This window comes from Balaenoptera ricei, chromosome 10 (genome assembly GCF_028023285.1).
Source record: "Balaenoptera ricei isolate mBalRic1 chromosome 10, mBalRic1.hap2, whole genome shotgun sequence".
In the NCBI taxonomy this organism is placed as follows: Eukaryota; Metazoa; Chordata; class Mammalia; order Artiodactyla; family Balaenopteridae; genus Balaenoptera; species Balaenoptera ricei.
Window position 1 is genome coordinate 97,904,152 of NC_082648.1, and position 18,429 is coordinate 97,922,580.

Here is an 18,429-nt window from a genome sequence, read left to right on the forward strand (position 1 = left end):
TTCTTCCCCCATGAATGGGAGATAATTTTTTTTGCCGTACTTTATTGAGGTATAATTAACATATAATAAAATGCAAAACCTTAAGTGTAAAGCTCAGTAACTTTTAGCATTATGTGTATACTTACATAACCACATTTCCTTGACTCCAGAAAGTTCCCTCAAGCTCCTTTCCAGTTGATACCATACTCCCGCCACCAGTAAACAGTATTCTACCTTCTATCACCATCAATAAGTTTGCCTGTTTTTGAACTTCATATAAATGTAACCATACCCTATTTATTCTTTTGTATCTTATTCCCACTGCTTAACATAATATTTGTGAGATTCATCCATATTTTGTGTGTATCGGTAGTTTGTTTGTTTGTTTTTCTATAAGAAGTATTCCATTGCATGAAAATATCTCAATTTGTTTATCCATTCTCCTGCATATGGACATTTGGGGTGTTTCCATATTTCAGCTATTATGAATAAAGCTACTATGAATATTCTTGCACAAATCTTTTTGTGGACAAATGCACTCATTACTACTGGATATTTACATAGGAGTAGGATGGCTAGGTCATAGGATAGGTTTATTTTTAACTTCATTAGAAACTGTCAAACCACTTTCCAAGTGATTTGCCACTTTTCATAATTCAGCTTTTATTCTGAAGTCATTGTAGATTCATATCCAGTTGTAAGAAATAATACAGAGAGATCCTGTGTATCCTTTATCCAGTTTCCCCTAAAGGCAACATCTTGCAAAATTATAGTACAATATCATACCTAGGATATTGACATTGACATGATCGAAATACAGAACATTTCTATCACCATAAGGCTCCTTCCTAATGCCTTTTTATTACCATGCTCTGCTCCCCACAACTACTAATTTATTCTTCATTTCTGTAATTTCAACATTTGAAGAATGTTACATAAATGGAATCATACAGGATGTAACCTTTTGGAATTGGATTTTTTCACCTGGCATAATTCCCGGAGATTCATCCAAGTTGTTGCGTGTATCAGTAACTTGTTCCTTTTTATTGTCAAGTAGTATCCATGGTATAGATGTATCACAGTTTGTTTAACCTGTTATAGGCCATCTAGATTGTTTCCAGAATTGTGCTATAATAAAGCTGCTGTGAACACAGTGTACAGTGTATGAAAATAAGTTTTCATATCTCTGAGATAAATGCCTAACAGTGAAACTGCTGGGTCATATGGTAGCTACATATTTAGTTTTATAAGAAACTGTCAAATCGTTTTCCAGAGTAGCTGTACAATTTTACATTCCCACCAGTGATACACGAGTGATCCAGTATCTCTGCATGATCACCAGCATTTGGTGTTGTCACTGTTTTTTATTTTAGCTATTTTGATATTTCATATTTCAAAATTATATATTCCTAAAGGCTAATGATGTTGATCTTTTCATCTGTTTATCTGTTACCTGTATTTGCTGAAATGACTGTTTATATCATTTGCCCATTTTCTAATTGGATTGTTTGGTTTTTAACTGTTGGGTCTAGAGAGTTCTTTATATACTCCAGATATTAGTTCTTTGCTGGTTATGTGGTTTGCAAATGTTTTCTCCCAGTTTGTGCTTTGCCTTTACATCCTCTTAACAGGGTCTTTCACAGAGCAAAAGTTTTCAGATTGTGATGAGGTCTGACATCATTTTTGTTTTCTTTTACGGATCGTGCTTTTGGCCAGCCCTAGACCCCAAGACTTTTCTCAAATATTTTTCTTAAAGTTTTATAGCTTTTCATTTTACATTTAAATCTGTGATCCATTTGGAGTGAATTTCTGTATAAGGTTTAAGTTGAGGTTCATGGTTTTGCCTATGAATGTCCAGCTGCTCCAATATCATTTGATGAAAAAGTTATCCTTCTCCTTTGAATTTCCTTTGCACTTTGTCAAAAATCAGTTGGCTATATTTGTGTGGGTCTATTTCTTGGTTCTCCATTCTGTTCCGCTGACCTAAGTGTCTCTCTATCAATACCACACTCCCTTGATTACAGTAGCTATGCAGTAGGCTTTAATATCAGGCAGAGTGATTACTCCCACTTTATTCTTTTTTTTTTTTCCAAGACGGTTTAAGCTATTCTAGGGCCTGTGCCTTTACATATAAATTTTATTTATTTATTTATTTTAAAAAATCTTTTGGCCATGCTGCGCAGCATGTGGGATCTTAGTTCCCAACCAGGGACCAAACCCATGCCCCCTGCATTGGAAGCACAGTCTTAACCACTGGACCGCCAGGGAAGTCCCTCCATATAAATTTTAGAATAAGCTTATTATCTATGTCTACAAAAACTTTGCTGAAATTTTAATAGGAAGTGCATCAAACCTATAGAGTAATTAGGGGCATTTTTACTATGACATCTTTACTATGTGGAGTCTTCCAATCCATGAACATGGTAGGTGTTTAATTGGGTGGTTTTAATTTCTTTCATCAGTATTTTATAATTTTCAGTATACTGATCCTGTACAGGTTTTGATATAATTATACCTAAGGATTTCATTCCAGGGAAGTGATTATAAGTGGCATATGTCTTAATTTCAGTTACCACATGTTCACTGTTAGTATATAAAAATGCAGTTGATTTATGTATGTTGATCTTATACCCTACAACCTTGTTGAATTCACTTACTGGTTCTATGAGGTTTGTTGTATCATTTCCTTGAGATTTTCTATGCAAACAATCATGTCACCTGTAAATAAGGACAGTTTTATTTCTTCCTTTAAATTTTGCATGCTTTTCCTTTCTTTTTCTTGCCTTATTACAGTGGCTAGAACTTCCTATACTATGTTGAGTAAGAGTCCTTGCCTTGTTTCTTATCTTAGAGGGAAAGCATTCACCCTTATTTATGATGCCAGTGTAACCAAAAGTGGGGTCCGGCTGCTCGCCGCTCAAAAGCCAATAAAGAGGCCAGACTGGTGGAAAGGAAAGTTTGCTTTATTTCAGATGCCAGCAACTGGGGAGGGGAGGGCGGACGTCTGTCCAAAGGCCGACTCCCCCCCACTGACAATCCGTGAGCAGGAGCTTTTATAGGCTGAGGGAAGGGGGTACGTGCAGAAACAGCACAGTCAACTCTGACAGTCATCTTGAAATTGGTCATTGGTTGTCTGATCAGCGTCATCTTGATTGAAGTACAGCTAATCTTCAGTTCCAGGATCAGTTTGTTCCCATTTCCTTGGGGCCAATTCTCGGAGTTGTATCAGCTTATGTCATGGCTACAGTCTGGTCATCATGTAGTTAACTTCTTCCACCTGGTGGGGGTTTCAGTATCTATAAGACACGTCACAGGATATGGCTCAGAATATTATCTATAGCCCTTGAGAAGGAGCTAAAGGTCCTTGACTATGCTCAATGACTAAACTATTATTATTTGGTCTTCTTTGACTGTTTTCCTTTGTTTCTGCATTTTCTCACTTCTCTGATTAAACTTATTCTTTGGCTAAAGCTTTCCCACAGACAAAAGGCAGGCTGAGGACATGGGGGACATAGACCATAGGGTCCTGCTCCATTATACTAGCTGTAGGTTTTGTATAGATGATCTTTATCAATTTAAGGAAATTCCCTTCTAGTTATAATTTGCTAAGAGTTTTTATCTTAAATGGGTATTGAATTATGTCAAATGCTTTTCTGCATCACTTGACATAATCCTATGATTTTTTCTTCTTTAATCTGTAGGTATGATGAATTACACTGACTGATTTTCAAATGTTGAACCAGGCTTCCATACCTAGATCAAATCCCACTTGGTCATGGTATATAATTCTTTTTATACATTGTTGGATTCAACTGGATAAGTCTTTTTGAGGATTTCTGTATAATTTCATGAGAGATAATAGTCTGTATTTTCTTTTTTCATATTGTTTTTGTCTGGTGTTGGTATCAGGGTAATACTCGCCTCCTAAAATGAATTGGGAAGTGTTCCCTCCTATTTTCTGGAAGACACTGTGTAAAACTCATGCTAATTCTTCTTTAAAAGTTTGGTAGGGAATTCCCTGGCAGTCCAGTGGTTAGGACTCTGAGCTTCCACTGCAGGGGGCATGGGTTCAATCCCTGGTCAGGGAACTAAGATCCTGCAAGCCTCGCAGTGTGGCCAAAAAAAAAAAAAAAAAAAGGTTTGGTATAATTCTCCAGTAAAACCATCTGGGTCCAGAGATTTTTTTTTTCAGGACACTTATACTATAAATTCAATTTTTGTAACAGTTGCAGGTTGTAGTTCATCTTGTTTGAGTTTTAGTAGTTTGTACTTTCTTAGAAATTGTTCTATTTCTTCTAAGTTGTCAACTTTATGAGCATAAAATTGGTAGTAATACTTTATTGTCCTTTTATGGCTACAGGAACTGCAGTGATACCCCATTCCATCCTGATATTGGTGATTTGTATCTTTTCTCTTTATCTTTGTCAGTGTTACTACAGGTTCATCAATTACATATTTTTCAAAGAACTGGCTTTTTGTATCATTCATTTTCTCTGTTAACAGCTTTCCTGTTCTCAATTTCATTGATTTCTGCTCTTTACTATTTCCTTTCTTCTGTTTCCTATAGGTTTATTTTGCTTTTCTTAGATTTTTTGAAGAAGAAACTTAGATTATTGATTTTAGACCTTTTCTCTCTTCTTTTAAAATTATATTCCTCTTTTCTAATTTAAGCATTTAGGGCTATAAACTTCCTTCTCACCTCTACTTTAGCTGTGTCTCATATATTTTGATATGTTGTGTTGCCTTCTCGTTTAGCTCTATGTATTTTAAAATTTCTTCTGAGCTTCCTCTTTGACCTATGGATAATTTAGAAGTTTTTTAATTACCAAAAAAATTTTAAGGTAAAATTCACCCAATTCAATTCCGATCTATTGGGTTCTGGCAATCTCTTCTTGCTTACATCCCTATCTTCTTTCTCTGACTCTCAGAATCCCAGGTCTCAAGGACACCAAAGATGAAGAAAATAAAGTACCACATGATTATTATTTGATTCACACCACATTATACTCACATAATCTCAGATAAAAAATACCAACATCTCAGAATAAAAACACCGACTGAATGAAAGGTAAATTTTATTTTACATTTTTAGGGATCATTTTCTTTAGTTCACTTTTGTCTTATAATTATGCAAAATATTTCCAGGGTTCCAGTGACAAATCTAAAAACAAGGTATAATCAAAGAAATCTAGCTTCTATTTCCCCTCTCCACCTTATTCTCTCTGTCCCCTTATGAGCAACCTACCTTCTTTCCTTCTTTTCTTTTTTCTTTCTTTTTCTGTATTTCTTTCTTTTTTAATGTTATGGTTTATCTTTACATGTTACTTCTTTAATATAAACAAATGGAAAATCCAGGAATGGGGCCAAATATAAATGGGAATTTATTATGTGATTGAAGTCACAGTTCAAATCAATGGGGAAAAGATAGATTATTCAACAAACGATGTTGAGACAACTGATTATCATTTGTAAAAATAAAATTTTAAAAGTGGATCTCTAGGGACTTCCCTGGTGGCACAGTGGATAAGGCTCCATGCTCCCAATGCAGAGAGCCTGGGTTTGATCCCTGGTCAGGGAACTAGATCCCACAGGCATGCCACAACTAAGAGTTCACATGCCACACATAAGGAGCCCACGTGCCTCAACTAAGACCCGGAACAACCAAATGAATAAAATTTTTTTTTTTTTAAAAGTGGATCTCTAACACTCTCCATCTATCAAAACAAATTCTTGATAGATAGCATTTAAATACATTTTTTAAAATTAAAGCATAAAAAGACTGGGATAGTTTCTTACAAAAATAAACATACTATTACCACACAGCTCAGCAATTGCGCTCCTTGGTATATACCCAAAGGAGTTAAAAATTTATGTCCACACAAAAACCTACACATCATTGTTTATAGTAGCTTTATTCATAACTGCCAAAGGTTGGAAGCAAGCAAGATGTCCTTCAGTAGCTGAATGGATTAATAAACTGTGGTATATCGAAACAATGGCATATTATTCAGCACTAAAAAGAAATGAGCTATCAAGTCATGAAAAGACATGGAGGAATCTTAAATGCATATTACTAAGTAAAAGAAGTCAACCTGAAAAGACTTCACACTGTATAATTCCAAGTATATGACTTCCTGGAAAAGATAAAATTATGGAGAGTGTAAAAGAATAATTGGTTGCCAGGGGTTAGTGGGGAGGAAGGAATGAATAGGTGGAGCACAGAGGGTTTTTAGTGCAATGAAACTATTCGCTATATTATAATGGCAGATACATAACATTATACATTTGTCAAAATCTTTAGAATATACAACACCAGGAGTGAACCCTAATGTAAACTATGGCCTTTGGGTGATATTGAAGTGTTAATTTAGGTTCATTGATGATAACAAATGTACCACTCTGATGAGGGATACTGATAGTGGGGTGTGGGGTGGGGATGGGGGTATATAGGGAAATCTCTGTACCTTCTTCTCAATTTTGCTGAACCTAAAACTGATCTAAATAATAGTCTGTTAAAATAAAAAGCCAAGGTGACATTTTATAAAGTCTTAGACTAGAGAAAGTCTTTTTAGAAATGACTTAATATCTAGAAGCTGTTAAAAAAAAAAGGCACATTTGACTACATTAAAATTAAATTTCTATAAGGCTGTGATACTGTGATCATAGTAAGAAATATATATTTGGTCTTTGTCCGTGGTTCCTGGCACAGAACTCCTAAAATGCTTATAATTTCCTAAATGGTAAGAGTACTAGGAGCATCTTGTGTTCTAACATTTGGTCTTTGATCCTGGTTCCTGACACAGAGCTCCTAAATCCCTTGGAATTTCCTGGGCGATAGGAATGTCTTTTGTTCTAATGAGGTGACTCTTGGTGGGCTCCTGGATAGCTTCAAGACGGGGACTGGTCACAAGAAAGATCAAGCCATGATTAGAAACTTGAAACTTTCAGCCCCTAACCCTCACCCTCCAAGAAGGGAGAGGGGTTAGAGATTGAGTTAATGATCAATCATGCCTACATGATGAAGCCTCCATAAAAAATCCCCAGACTACAGGGTACAAAGAACTTCTGGGTTGGTGAACACATCTACATGCCAGGAGGTTGGTACACCCCAACTCCACGGGCACAGAAGCTCCTGCACTCAAAACCATTTTGGATGCATTTTTGGATCTCACCCTATGTATTTCTTCATCTGGCTGTTCATCTGTGTCCTTTATCGTATCCTTTATTATATAATAAACCAGTAAATGTAAATGTTTCCCTGAGCACTGTAAGCTATTCTAGCAAATGATCGAACCTAAGGAAGGGGTCATTGGAACACCGATTTACAGTGGTCAGCCAGAAGTACAGGTGACAACCTGGGACTTGCAATTGGTATCTGAAACAGGCAGGGAGAGGGAAGTCTTGTGGACTGAGGCCTTAACCTGTGGGATCTGACACTGTCTCCAGGTAGACAGTGTCAGAAACAAATTAAATTGTAGGACACCCAGCTGGTGTCAGAAAATTGCTTGAGGTGTGGAAAACCCATGTCTCTGGTGTTAGAAGTGAAAATGTGGTAGCAGTATGACAGTAAAGAAGAAACACAGGAGGAATAATGTGTTTTTCCTTTACAAAGGCAAAAAAAAAAAAAAAAAAGCCCATAAATAAAGTGAAAAATCAAACGAAAAACTAAAAATGAATAGATAAAGGACCAGATAATAGGCTAAATATTTAACAAATAGCTCTAGAAACTGATAAAGAAAAAGGTGAGAAACCAAACAGAAAAATGAACAAAGGACACGAACAGAGTTAATAAATAAAAAGAAACCCAAATGCCCAATAAACACATGAAAAGTAGTTCAATCTTATATACAATTAAGATAAAACAAATTAAAACAAAATTTTTCTACCTCAGACTGACAAATAGGTAAAAATTTGATAATACTCAGTATTTGCAAAGATGAGGGGATACACATTTGGTGAATATAAATTGGTACAACTTTTGGGAGGACAATTTGGCAGTACTTTTCAAAACTAAAAATGAACATGACCTTTCAGCAATTCCACTTCTGGGACAGCATCATAAAAACGTATGTATAAGGTTGTTATCGCAACATTGCTTTTAAGAGACAAAAACATAAAAAATCCCAAGATGATTACCAACAGGGATTGGTTAAATAAATTAAGATTCATTTATACATCAAGAATACAGCACAAGATAAATAAGTACTAGGGATGTAATGTATAACATGATAAATATAATTAACACTGCTGTATATTATATATGAAAGTTGTTAAGAAAGTAAATCCTAAGTTCTCATCACAAGGAAAAACATTATTTTCTTTTTCTTTTATTTTGCATCTATATGAAATGACGGATGTTTACTAAACTTAATTGTGGTAATCAATTCATGATGTAAAAAAAAAGAAAACAAAAAGAAAAATTCTTGGCAGCTATGCATTCTATTTGAAGTTGTGATAAGAACTAATTTTTATGTTTACTGCTGATAAAGAGATTTTTTTTAAATGTCCATTTTTCAATGCAGCATTGGAAATTCCTTACAATTTTAAAGGAAAACCACATACCCTTGACTCTTGGCCTCTGTCTCTTTAAGTTCTCTACCTCCAGGCCTTAAAGCGGCAAGGGTGGTACCCTCACTGTCCAACAGAGTTTTCTTCAATACTAGAAATGTTCTAGTCTGCACCATCCAACATGGTAGCCTCCAGCCACACGTGACTGTTGAGCATTTGAAATGTGGCTAGTGTGCCTGAGAAACTAAAGTTTTCATTTCATTTTATTAATTTAAATTTAAATAGTCACATGTGTATAGTAGCTACCTTAGGAAAGTTGTAATATTTGTGAACAGAGGTTGATTATTGATACTTCTATTAAGTGTGTGAATTAGTCCCCTGTTCTTTCTCTCCTTGTGTTTAGTTCTTTTTTGAAAAATTAATAATAATGGTGATAATGAAAAAAGAATACAGCACATCTATATGTACTAATATAGAAATATGTCCATAATATATAGTTTAGTGAAAAAAGCGTATTTTGGAACAGTTTACATCAAATGATTGCATTTATTATATAGAAAGATGAAGATATATTATTTAGTTAGAAGCATGTATATCTTGAATGAATGAGCAGTATATCTTGAATGAATCCATTTAGGTAAAAAATGTATGGACATAGAAAATTTCTCCCCCAAAATTCATAAAAACTTTGTAATAATTGCCTCTGACGAAGGGAACTGAAAGAGTATAGAGAAGTAAGAAGAAACTTTGTTTTTCACTCTTTACCCTTTTATATTGTTTAAACTTTTTTCAACAAGTATTTTCTAACTTAAAAAGAATAAAAGCCCAAACATGAAAATAAAGGACTTTTAAGCACAAAGCAATGATGCAGAAAAGAGGCAAAAGGATGGTGAATTAACATAATTAGAATAAGTATAATTTCCATTTCTCTAACAGCTTTGATGAGTTCAAATTTTTGCAAATATAATAAATGATATGCTAATTGATCCAAGGATAAAAACTGTTTACTCTTCACCTAACAAACAATAAACAGAGGCAGTAAGAAGTAAACAGTTATCTTCTGTCACTAGCGATTTAGTAACGCACAACTACACTGAAGGCTTTGGTCAGATTTACTTTTGTGTGAACCAATTTATAGCATCCCTAACTGTTGCTATGGAAACAACTGAGACCAAAAAAATCATAACCTCATTGTTGAATCTCCTCAAGCAAGAAAAGAGGAAGGTCTTTTGAGCTGGTGAAAAGCTACAAATAGTCTTATTAATTAGCAAATTTAATAATAAAAATTCTGGACAGTACACAGAGAGAAAACTCATCCAAGTGTCATAAATTTAAAGGTTTTCCTTAGTTTTGACTGTATCAGAGGCAAGTACTATTCTGCTTTTGAAAGCCCTATTCTGTTAAGAATTTTATTTACTGCTTTTAGATCATTTTCACATTTGTAGAAAGAGAGTAGTTAAAGAAGTTTCCATTTAAAGTTTTTAAAAGATTTTTTAAGCACTCCTCATTTTGCCTAAGCAATCAACGATATCATTTCTTTCTCACTCTGTATTAAAAACATGAGAATTTTAATGTAGATGCAGTACATTTGGCAACAACAATTAGATTTACTATTCAACGTGGTAGGTTTTGTCTTCCGCTACAAAAGCAGATTACTGAAGAGGACATATTGGATTGCATCAAATGTTCATGACAGTAATAACAGTAATGCTTGTCAGTAGGACGATGGAATAGTGTCCTGATATAGTAATGCTTTGAAAAAGGAAAATCTAGCTTTAAACATCTTTTGAGATAAGGGTATCATTTTCTGCTCACAGATATAAGATGTGAAATGATGTAAATCAATTATGGTGGGTTCTTCTAAAGTAAGAAAAAACAATAAAAATGAGAATTTAAAGACTGATTTAAAAAAAAAAAACCACTAGGTGATATTTTATGTCTGTTACCCTCTAAAGCATATAAGATTATTCAAGTCTATTCTCTTCTTTAAAAGCCATCAGGAGCAAATAAACTGATCTCAGATTTTAAAATCATTTTGCCTTAATGTCATACCTTTGAAAATAACCTATGTATTTTCAATCTGTGGACTATTATGCAATTAAGAAACAGTGAAATTTTAATTTTATGTACTTTTCTGAGCTGCTAGAAAATCTTGTAAATCCAATACTTAGTTGGTTGGGGAAAAGGGCTGGGAACAGAAGGCCAAGAAATAATTTCAACCCTCCCTCATAGGAACTGTGGCAGAACACCAAACAAAGCACTCTGAGCAGGAGGCCAAACAAGTCTCTATCACAGGAAAAGAGGGGAAGGGAGCTAACACTGAGTGTCTACTCATCCATTCATTTCACTTTTCATTAACAAGAATCTGGCAACTGAAGATTCAATAATGAATAAGACTAGAAAGGTCTCCAAAGCACCTGAAAAGGAGCTTTCCTTTTAGTAGGAGAAACACACATAAAACAGAAAAATGAATCAATGAGATAATTTCATACAGTCTTGAGTGGAACAGGTTTCCAGTCAAGATGGTTCTATGTGTTCATATTTCAGGGATATGTGTTCTCCAAACACATAGTAATGAAAGAGAAAATACAAAGGTGAGAATTAAAGGTACAGTCATGCTAAAAGACAAGATGAACATCTTCATGGATGAGAGCACGAACACAAAACACATGATGGTAAGGAGGTTGAAGCTGTGGACCTTTGGGATTTTGGGTCCAGAAAAAGGCAGAGAAAACCAGGAGCTTAATTCCAGAGTGGTAAACACAGATTTAAAGTGACCATCCAAGATAGGAGTGCTAAATATGGGCTCACTGCTTGAAACTATGCCAGGCCTTGGGCTCCACTACTTACAAAGGAAGCTGAAATAACCTGGCATCAGTCACAGCCCGGGACTATGGCTTCTGGAAGTAGTACACAAGCAGGCGAGAAGACACAAACTAAACTTCACTAGCAACTGAGCCACAGCATCCTTTGGTCTGGGGGCCGGATCTGCAATATCTCTGACACGAGCAAAAGAAAGGAGCCCCAAGCTGCCCGGGTAGGTTCTGAATGTGCTACGTAGTCCCAGGTGTCAGGAGGAGGTAAATGAAGAACTGTTAGGCAGGAAAGGTTAAGGACACTCAGAGAAAAAGAAAGATAAAAAACTTGAGCCACTCAAGGAGAGCTTACAAACCAGTATTCCAAAACACAGAAAGAAAACTGAACCCACTCCTGACAAAATGAAACTAAGAAATCTAAAAAGCATATAAAACTAAGTATATTTAGTTCTCAAAAAGAAAATGGAAAGGTTAGCATTAATTTAAAGGAATAAAAAAACAAGAAGCCAAGACAGGCAGAGATGAAATAAGTACAAATGAATATCCTGTAAAAAAGCAATGCAATAGCTATCGAAATAAAACACTTAATGGACAGGGAAAATTCTAGAGTGGACAGAGGTGAAAGGAGAAGAAAATGAACTGGAAGATGGTTCTGATTAATTACCTAAAATGCAGCATGGAGACATAATGAAACAAAAAACTACTTTTATTTTTTTAAGTTTTTTTTTTTAACATCTTTATTGGAATATAATTGCTTTACAATGGTGTGTTAGTTTCTGCTTTATAACAAAGTGAATCAGCTATACATATACATGTATCCCCATATCTCTTCCCTCTTGCATCTCCCTCCCTCCCACCCTCCCTATCCCACCCCTCTAGGTGGTCACAAAGCACCGAGCTGATCTCCCTGTGCTCTGCGGCTGCTTCCCACTAGCTATCGGTTTTACATTTGGTAGTGTATATATGTACATGCCACTCTCTCACTTTGTCCCAGCTTACCCTTCCCCCTCCCTCTGTCCTCAAGTCCATTCTCTAGTAGGTCTGCATCTTTATTCCCGTCCTGCCCCTAGGTTCTTCATGACCTTTTTTTTTTTTTTTTTTACAAAAAACTACTTTTAAAAGCAGTTGTTGGGGACAGATGGTTACTAGACTTAACATGGTGATTATTTCATAATGTATGCAAATGTCAAATCACTAGGTAGTATACCTGAAACTAACATAATATTGCACATCAACTATATTTCAATAAAAATTTTAATAAAATAAAGCAGTTGAAAGACATAGAAAATGAGACATTAAATGGCCCAATATATACCTAAAAGAAATTAAGCAGAAAAAAAAAATTTCAAGGAAATAGAGAAAAAAATATTATTTGAGGAGCTATATATGCCAGAATTAAAGATGTGTGTTCTTATGTGAAAGTACAAATAGAAGTAAGCAGGTACATGCCTGGGAAGGTCAGAGAACACTGAAGAACAGAGCAGGTTCCAGTTCTGATTCAGTGGCCCCCTCCCTCAGGATCAAGCTTGGAGATACTATAAAGGGACGACATCAAAATGAGAAGAATTTTTTGTTCTAATTCTGTGAAAAATGCCATTGGTAATTTGATAAGGATTGCATTGAATCTGTAAATTGCTTTGGGTAGTATAGTCATTTTAACAATATTGATTCTTCCAATCCAAGAACATGGTATATCTCTCCATCTGTTTGTGTCATCTTTTATTTCTTTCATCAGTATCTTATAGTTTTCTGAGTATAGGTCTTTTGCCTCCTTAGGTAGGTTTATTCCTAGGTATATGGGATGAAGATCTAAATAGACATTTCTCCAAAGAAGACATACAGATGGTTAAAAAGCACATGAAAAGATGCTCAACATCACTAATTATTAGAGAAATGCAAATCAAAACTACAATGAGGTATCACCTCACACTGGTCAGAATGACAATCATCAAAAAATCTACAAACAATAAATGCTGGAGAGGGTGTGGAGAAAAGGGAACCCTCCTACACTACAGTGTACTCCTACACTGGTACAGTCACTAGGGAGAACAGTATGGAGTTTCCTTAAAAAACTGAAACTAAAACCATATGATCCTGCAATCCCACTCCTGGGCATTTATCCAGAGAAAACCATAATTTGAAAAGATACATGTACCCCAATGTTCATTGCAGCACTATTTACAATAGCCAGGACATGGAAGCAACCTAAAAATCCATCAACAGAGGAATGGATAAAGAAGATGTGGTACGTATATACAGTACAATGGAATATTACTCAGCCATAAAAAAGAACAAAATAATGCCATTTGCAGCAACATGGATGGACCTAAACATTGTCATACTGAGTGAAGTCAGACAGAGGAAGGCAAATATCATATGATATTGCTTATATGTGGAATCTAAAAAAAAGGCTACAAATGAACTTATCTACATAACAGAAATAGAGTTACAGATGTAGAAAATAAACTTATGGTTAACTGGGGGGTAAGGGGGAGAAGGGTAAATTGGAAGACTGGGATTGACACACACACACACTACTATATATAAAATAGATGATGAATAAGGACCTACTGTATGGCACAGGGAGCTCTACTCAATACTCTGTAATGGCCTATATGGGAAAAGAGTCTAAAAAATAGTTGGATACATGTATATGTATAACAGATTCACTTTGCTGTACACCTGAAACTAATACAACGTTGTAAATCAACTATACTCCAATAAAAATTTTTTTAAAAATGAGAAGAAAACCATGAGGGGCTGCAGAGGAGATGGCGTGGCTATTCTGAACTGGTATGTTTGTGTGTGAGTGGGGTGAGGGTGTCTAGTTGGCTTCAACCTGGGGCAGAAGGTGGCCTGTGCAATGGTTGAATAAAATAAGGAAGGAGTTGGTGGAATTACTGCCCACTCACTGCCTTGGAACCTGCCTGCACACCTGCTGTGAGTCAGAGAGCTAAACTCGGGAGGGAGTGCTTCCGGTGAGTGCAGAAGCCCCGAGGAGGTAAGAACACTCAGTGGGGACTGACTAGGTAGGCTTGAGAAGATGTTTCTTCACACTTCCTTTTCCAATCCCCCAGGGCAGATGGTTTACAATTTAAGGAGTGCCTCCCTCTAAAGCTGCTTCTTCTTGGGGTGCTAAGGATAAAGATCTAATTTGAGGCATTGATCCTCAGAGTGAGGAATGATTAACTCTGGTATTCTTGGAGGGAGCGGGGAGGGGACAGAGGTGCTCTCCACCGTAGAGTCCACTTCCCCTACATTCCACTTAAGCTGATAGGGCTGACACAGACTAAGGTCCGACCTCTAGCAATCCTAGACAGAGCAGCCGTAACCCCGAGGGGTAACCAGTCATTTGAGGATCAAAACTTTTAAAAAAAAAAACTGAATTACAGGTTTCTTCAGAAGCGCAGATATTAGAAAAGATGGACCAAGAAGTTAAAATAAACTTAATACACATACTAAAATAAATAAGGAAAGGGATAAGCAATATGAAACAGGAAAAAACACAATAAAAAGAATGAAATAGAAATATTAAATATCAAATGTAAAAACAATGTTGAAATAGAGAACACAGATGGAATAAACAGTGGAATGAACATAGCTGAGAACAAATTATTAAACTGGAAGATCAGCTTGAGAAACTCTAGAAGAAGAAAAAAGAAAACAATAAATAGGAACTGTAAAGAAAAGTTAAGAGATATGAAGATAGAAAGAGAATTACTAATATCCAGATAAGAAGAGCCCAGATAAGAAAGAGAGAAAATGAAAATAAACAGTAAGAAATATTTGAACCAGAGGTAACTGTCTCAGAATTAAATAAAGATGAAAGACCTCCCACTGGAAAGTCTCATTGATTGACAAAGAAGAGAGAGAAAGAAAATCACACTTAAGCATATTAGAGTAAAATTTAAGTCTTTTCAACAATGGTGTTGAAACAACTGGATATCTGTAGGGAAAAGAAATTTTTTTTTTTAAACCTCAACCTATACTTCACACCTTATACAAAAATTAAATCAAAATAGATCACAGACCTAAATGTAAAGCATGAAACTATAAAGCTTTTAGGAGAAAATCTATACAACCTTGGGTTAGACAAAGAGTTCTTAGATAAGACACCAAAAGCACGATCCACAAAATAAAAAATTGATAAATTGGACTTCACCAAAATTTAAAACTGTTGCTCTGTTAAGATATTGTTAAAAAGAAAAGACAAGCCACAGACTGGAAGAAAATATATGCAGGTCACCTCTCTGACAAAGGACTTGAATCCAGAATAAATGAAGAATTCTCAAAACTCAATGGTAAAAAACAACCTAATTAGAAAATGGGCAAAAAATATGAATATATATATTTAACCAAAGAGAAGTTATGATGGTACAAATAAGCACATAAAAAGATGTTCAATATCATTAGCCATTTGGGAAACACGAATTAAAACCACAATGAGATCTCACAAGAAACCGAGTAGAATAACTAAAATAAAAATAGTGGTAATACCAAAAGTTGGTGAGGATGCAGAGAAACTGGATCTCTCATACACTGCTGGTGGATGTAAGACGGTACAGCCACACTGGAAAACCGTCTGACAGTTTCTTAAAAAACTTAATATGCACTTACCATGCAATCCAGCAAGCGCACTCTTGGACATTTATCACAGATATATGAAAACTTCACATACAAAAACCTGTACACAAATGTTCACAGCAGCTTTATTCATAAACAGCCCCCAACTGGAAATACTCAACTATCCTTCAGTGGGTGAATGGTTGAATAAACTCTGGTACATCTATACTATGGGATGCTACTTATCCATAAAAAGGCATGAATTATTGATTCATGCAACAACCTGAGTGGCTCTCAAGAGCATTATGCTGAGTGAAAAAAAAAATCTATCTCAAAAAGTTATGTACAGTCTGAGTCCATTTACACAACATTCTAGAAGTAACAAAACAATAGAGATGGAGAAAAGATTAGTGGTTGCCCATATACGGGGTTGGGAGGAGTGGGATGGGGTGAATAGCATGAGGAACTTCTTTTGTGGTGATAGAACAGTTCTGTATCTTGATTTTGGTGCTGGTTATAGGAATCTATACTTAGGATGAAATTACATAGAACCCACACACATACACACACGATGCAGGTTGAAAAAATGAATACTGAACTGAAAATTTGAAAACTGAATAAGGTCTGTAGTCTAGTTAGCATAACATGCCAACGTTTATTTCCTGATTTTGATATTGTAGTACAGCTATATAGAAGTCAACACAGGGGAAAGCTGGGTGAAGGGTACATGGGACTCTGTACTGTTTCTGCAACATCCTATAAGTCTATAATTATCTTGCAATAAAAACTTTTTTTAATGCATAGAGAAAGATGGACTGTTCAAAAAATTAAATATTGCTTATCCACAGGGGGACAAATAAAATAAGACCCCTATCTTACACTATATAGTAAAATTCTAGAGGGCATAAAATTTGAACATTGGAAGAAAAAATAAGACACCTTTATTATATTAGGATTAAAAAAAGAATTTCTTAAATAAGATTTTAAAAAGCACGAACTATAGGGCTTCCCTGGTGGCGCAGTGGTTGAGAATCTGCCTGTCAATGCAGGGGACACGGGTTCCAGCCCTGGTCTGGGAAGATCCCACATGCCACAGAGCAACTGGGCCCGTGAGCCACAATTACTGAGCCTGCGTGTCTGGAGCCTGTGCTCCGCAACAAGAGAGGGCGCGACAGTGAGAGGCCCGCGCACCGCGATGAAGAGTGGCCCCCGCTTGCCACAACTAGAGAAAGCCCTCGCACAGAAACGAAGACCCAACACAGCCATAAATAAATAAATAAATACTTTAAAAAAAAAGCACGAACTATAAAGGAAAACTTTAATTTAACCTTATTCTTATTTAAATTTCTGTATAACAGAAGACATCAAAAACAAAGTTAAAAGACAAGCACAGTTTCTCTTAGAACACACGAAGCTGGAAAAAGCAAGAAAACAAATTCTCCCATAGGGCCTCCAGAAAGGAATACAGCCCTGCAGACACCTTGATTCTGGGACAGTGAGACCTGGGTCAGACTTCTAACACATAGAACTCTAAAATACTACATTTGTGTTGATTTAAGGCACAAAGTTTGTGGTAATTTGTTAGAGCAGCAATAGGAAACTACTATAATGACTTACCTCTGTTGATTTCCAAGCATTAATCTTGACGGGTAGTGTTTCCTGGGACAACACAGTTCTGCTAGGCAACTGAATGTCTTGACACTGCTCTTGTTTCAATCCTGCCTTGGAAGTGTTTTCTGTCAACAACATAAAGCTAAGATTTTACTTTGACAGAAAAGAGTAATGTTTTCACATTAGCTCACAATTTTTAAGTTAATCACTTCTGAAGATCCATTTTGTCTACAAAATATACATCATGTGCCAATGGTTACCTATGAATATTAATCATTTAATATATCCCTTTATCATAATTGACAAGTTCAGACAAATTTTAAAAATACAAATTCAATTCTAGCCCTTTCTCCCATCAATGATTCAATTTTAAGTTTTATTATTTGAAACATTTTTAAAAATAAAGTATAATATAGTGTAGAAAATGGAGTTTGAAAATGAAAATTACTCAAATGAAATTTTAGCAAAGCAGGAATGACAATTATAATTATTCTAATAATATTTAAAAGAACTTTATTACTGCAGTGTGAATTTCATGTGTTCTAGGCAAAATTAGTCAGAAATGTATAGATTATTTTATAAAAAGAAACTTTTAAACAAAATTTAAAAATTTAAACAAAAAAGAAATGCCAGTGAAGATAAGCTGATATATCTGTTTATATATTTTTGCTGAATTTAATGTTTTTGTAGTCTTAATATCACTTTCCTTCCTATGTTAATTACTATGTAAACAAAAGTATTAGCAGCAACTATATTTCAGCATATTATTGGGGACAACAAAAAGCATAAGAAATCTATCTTCAAACTGGTATATGCACACCTCTGGGGGTACTTGAAGACGTCCCAAGTCTAAGTACATAGATAGCTTTATGGGCATAGATAGCTTTAAAGGACTCAATTTCCAGATGCACAAGTTCTGTATATATTCTTACCAAAAACTGATCTGCCTGAG

The 18,429-nt window shown here is 35.4% G+C and overlaps 1 protein-coding gene across 1 annotated transcript in view; it reads right to left on the reverse strand.

The window, feature by feature from the left end:
* Positions 1 to 18,429, reverse strand: part of ENTHD1 (ENTH domain containing 1) — a 108,672-nt gene that overhangs the window by 51,529 nt on the left and 38,714 nt on the right. The window contains exon 3 of the mRNA XM_059934867.1: positions 17,484 to 17,602. Within this exon, the coding sequence (XP_059790850.1) occupies positions 17,484 to 17,602 (119 nt within the window). The remainder of the gene's footprint in view (positions 1 to 17,483; positions 17,603 to 18,429) is intronic.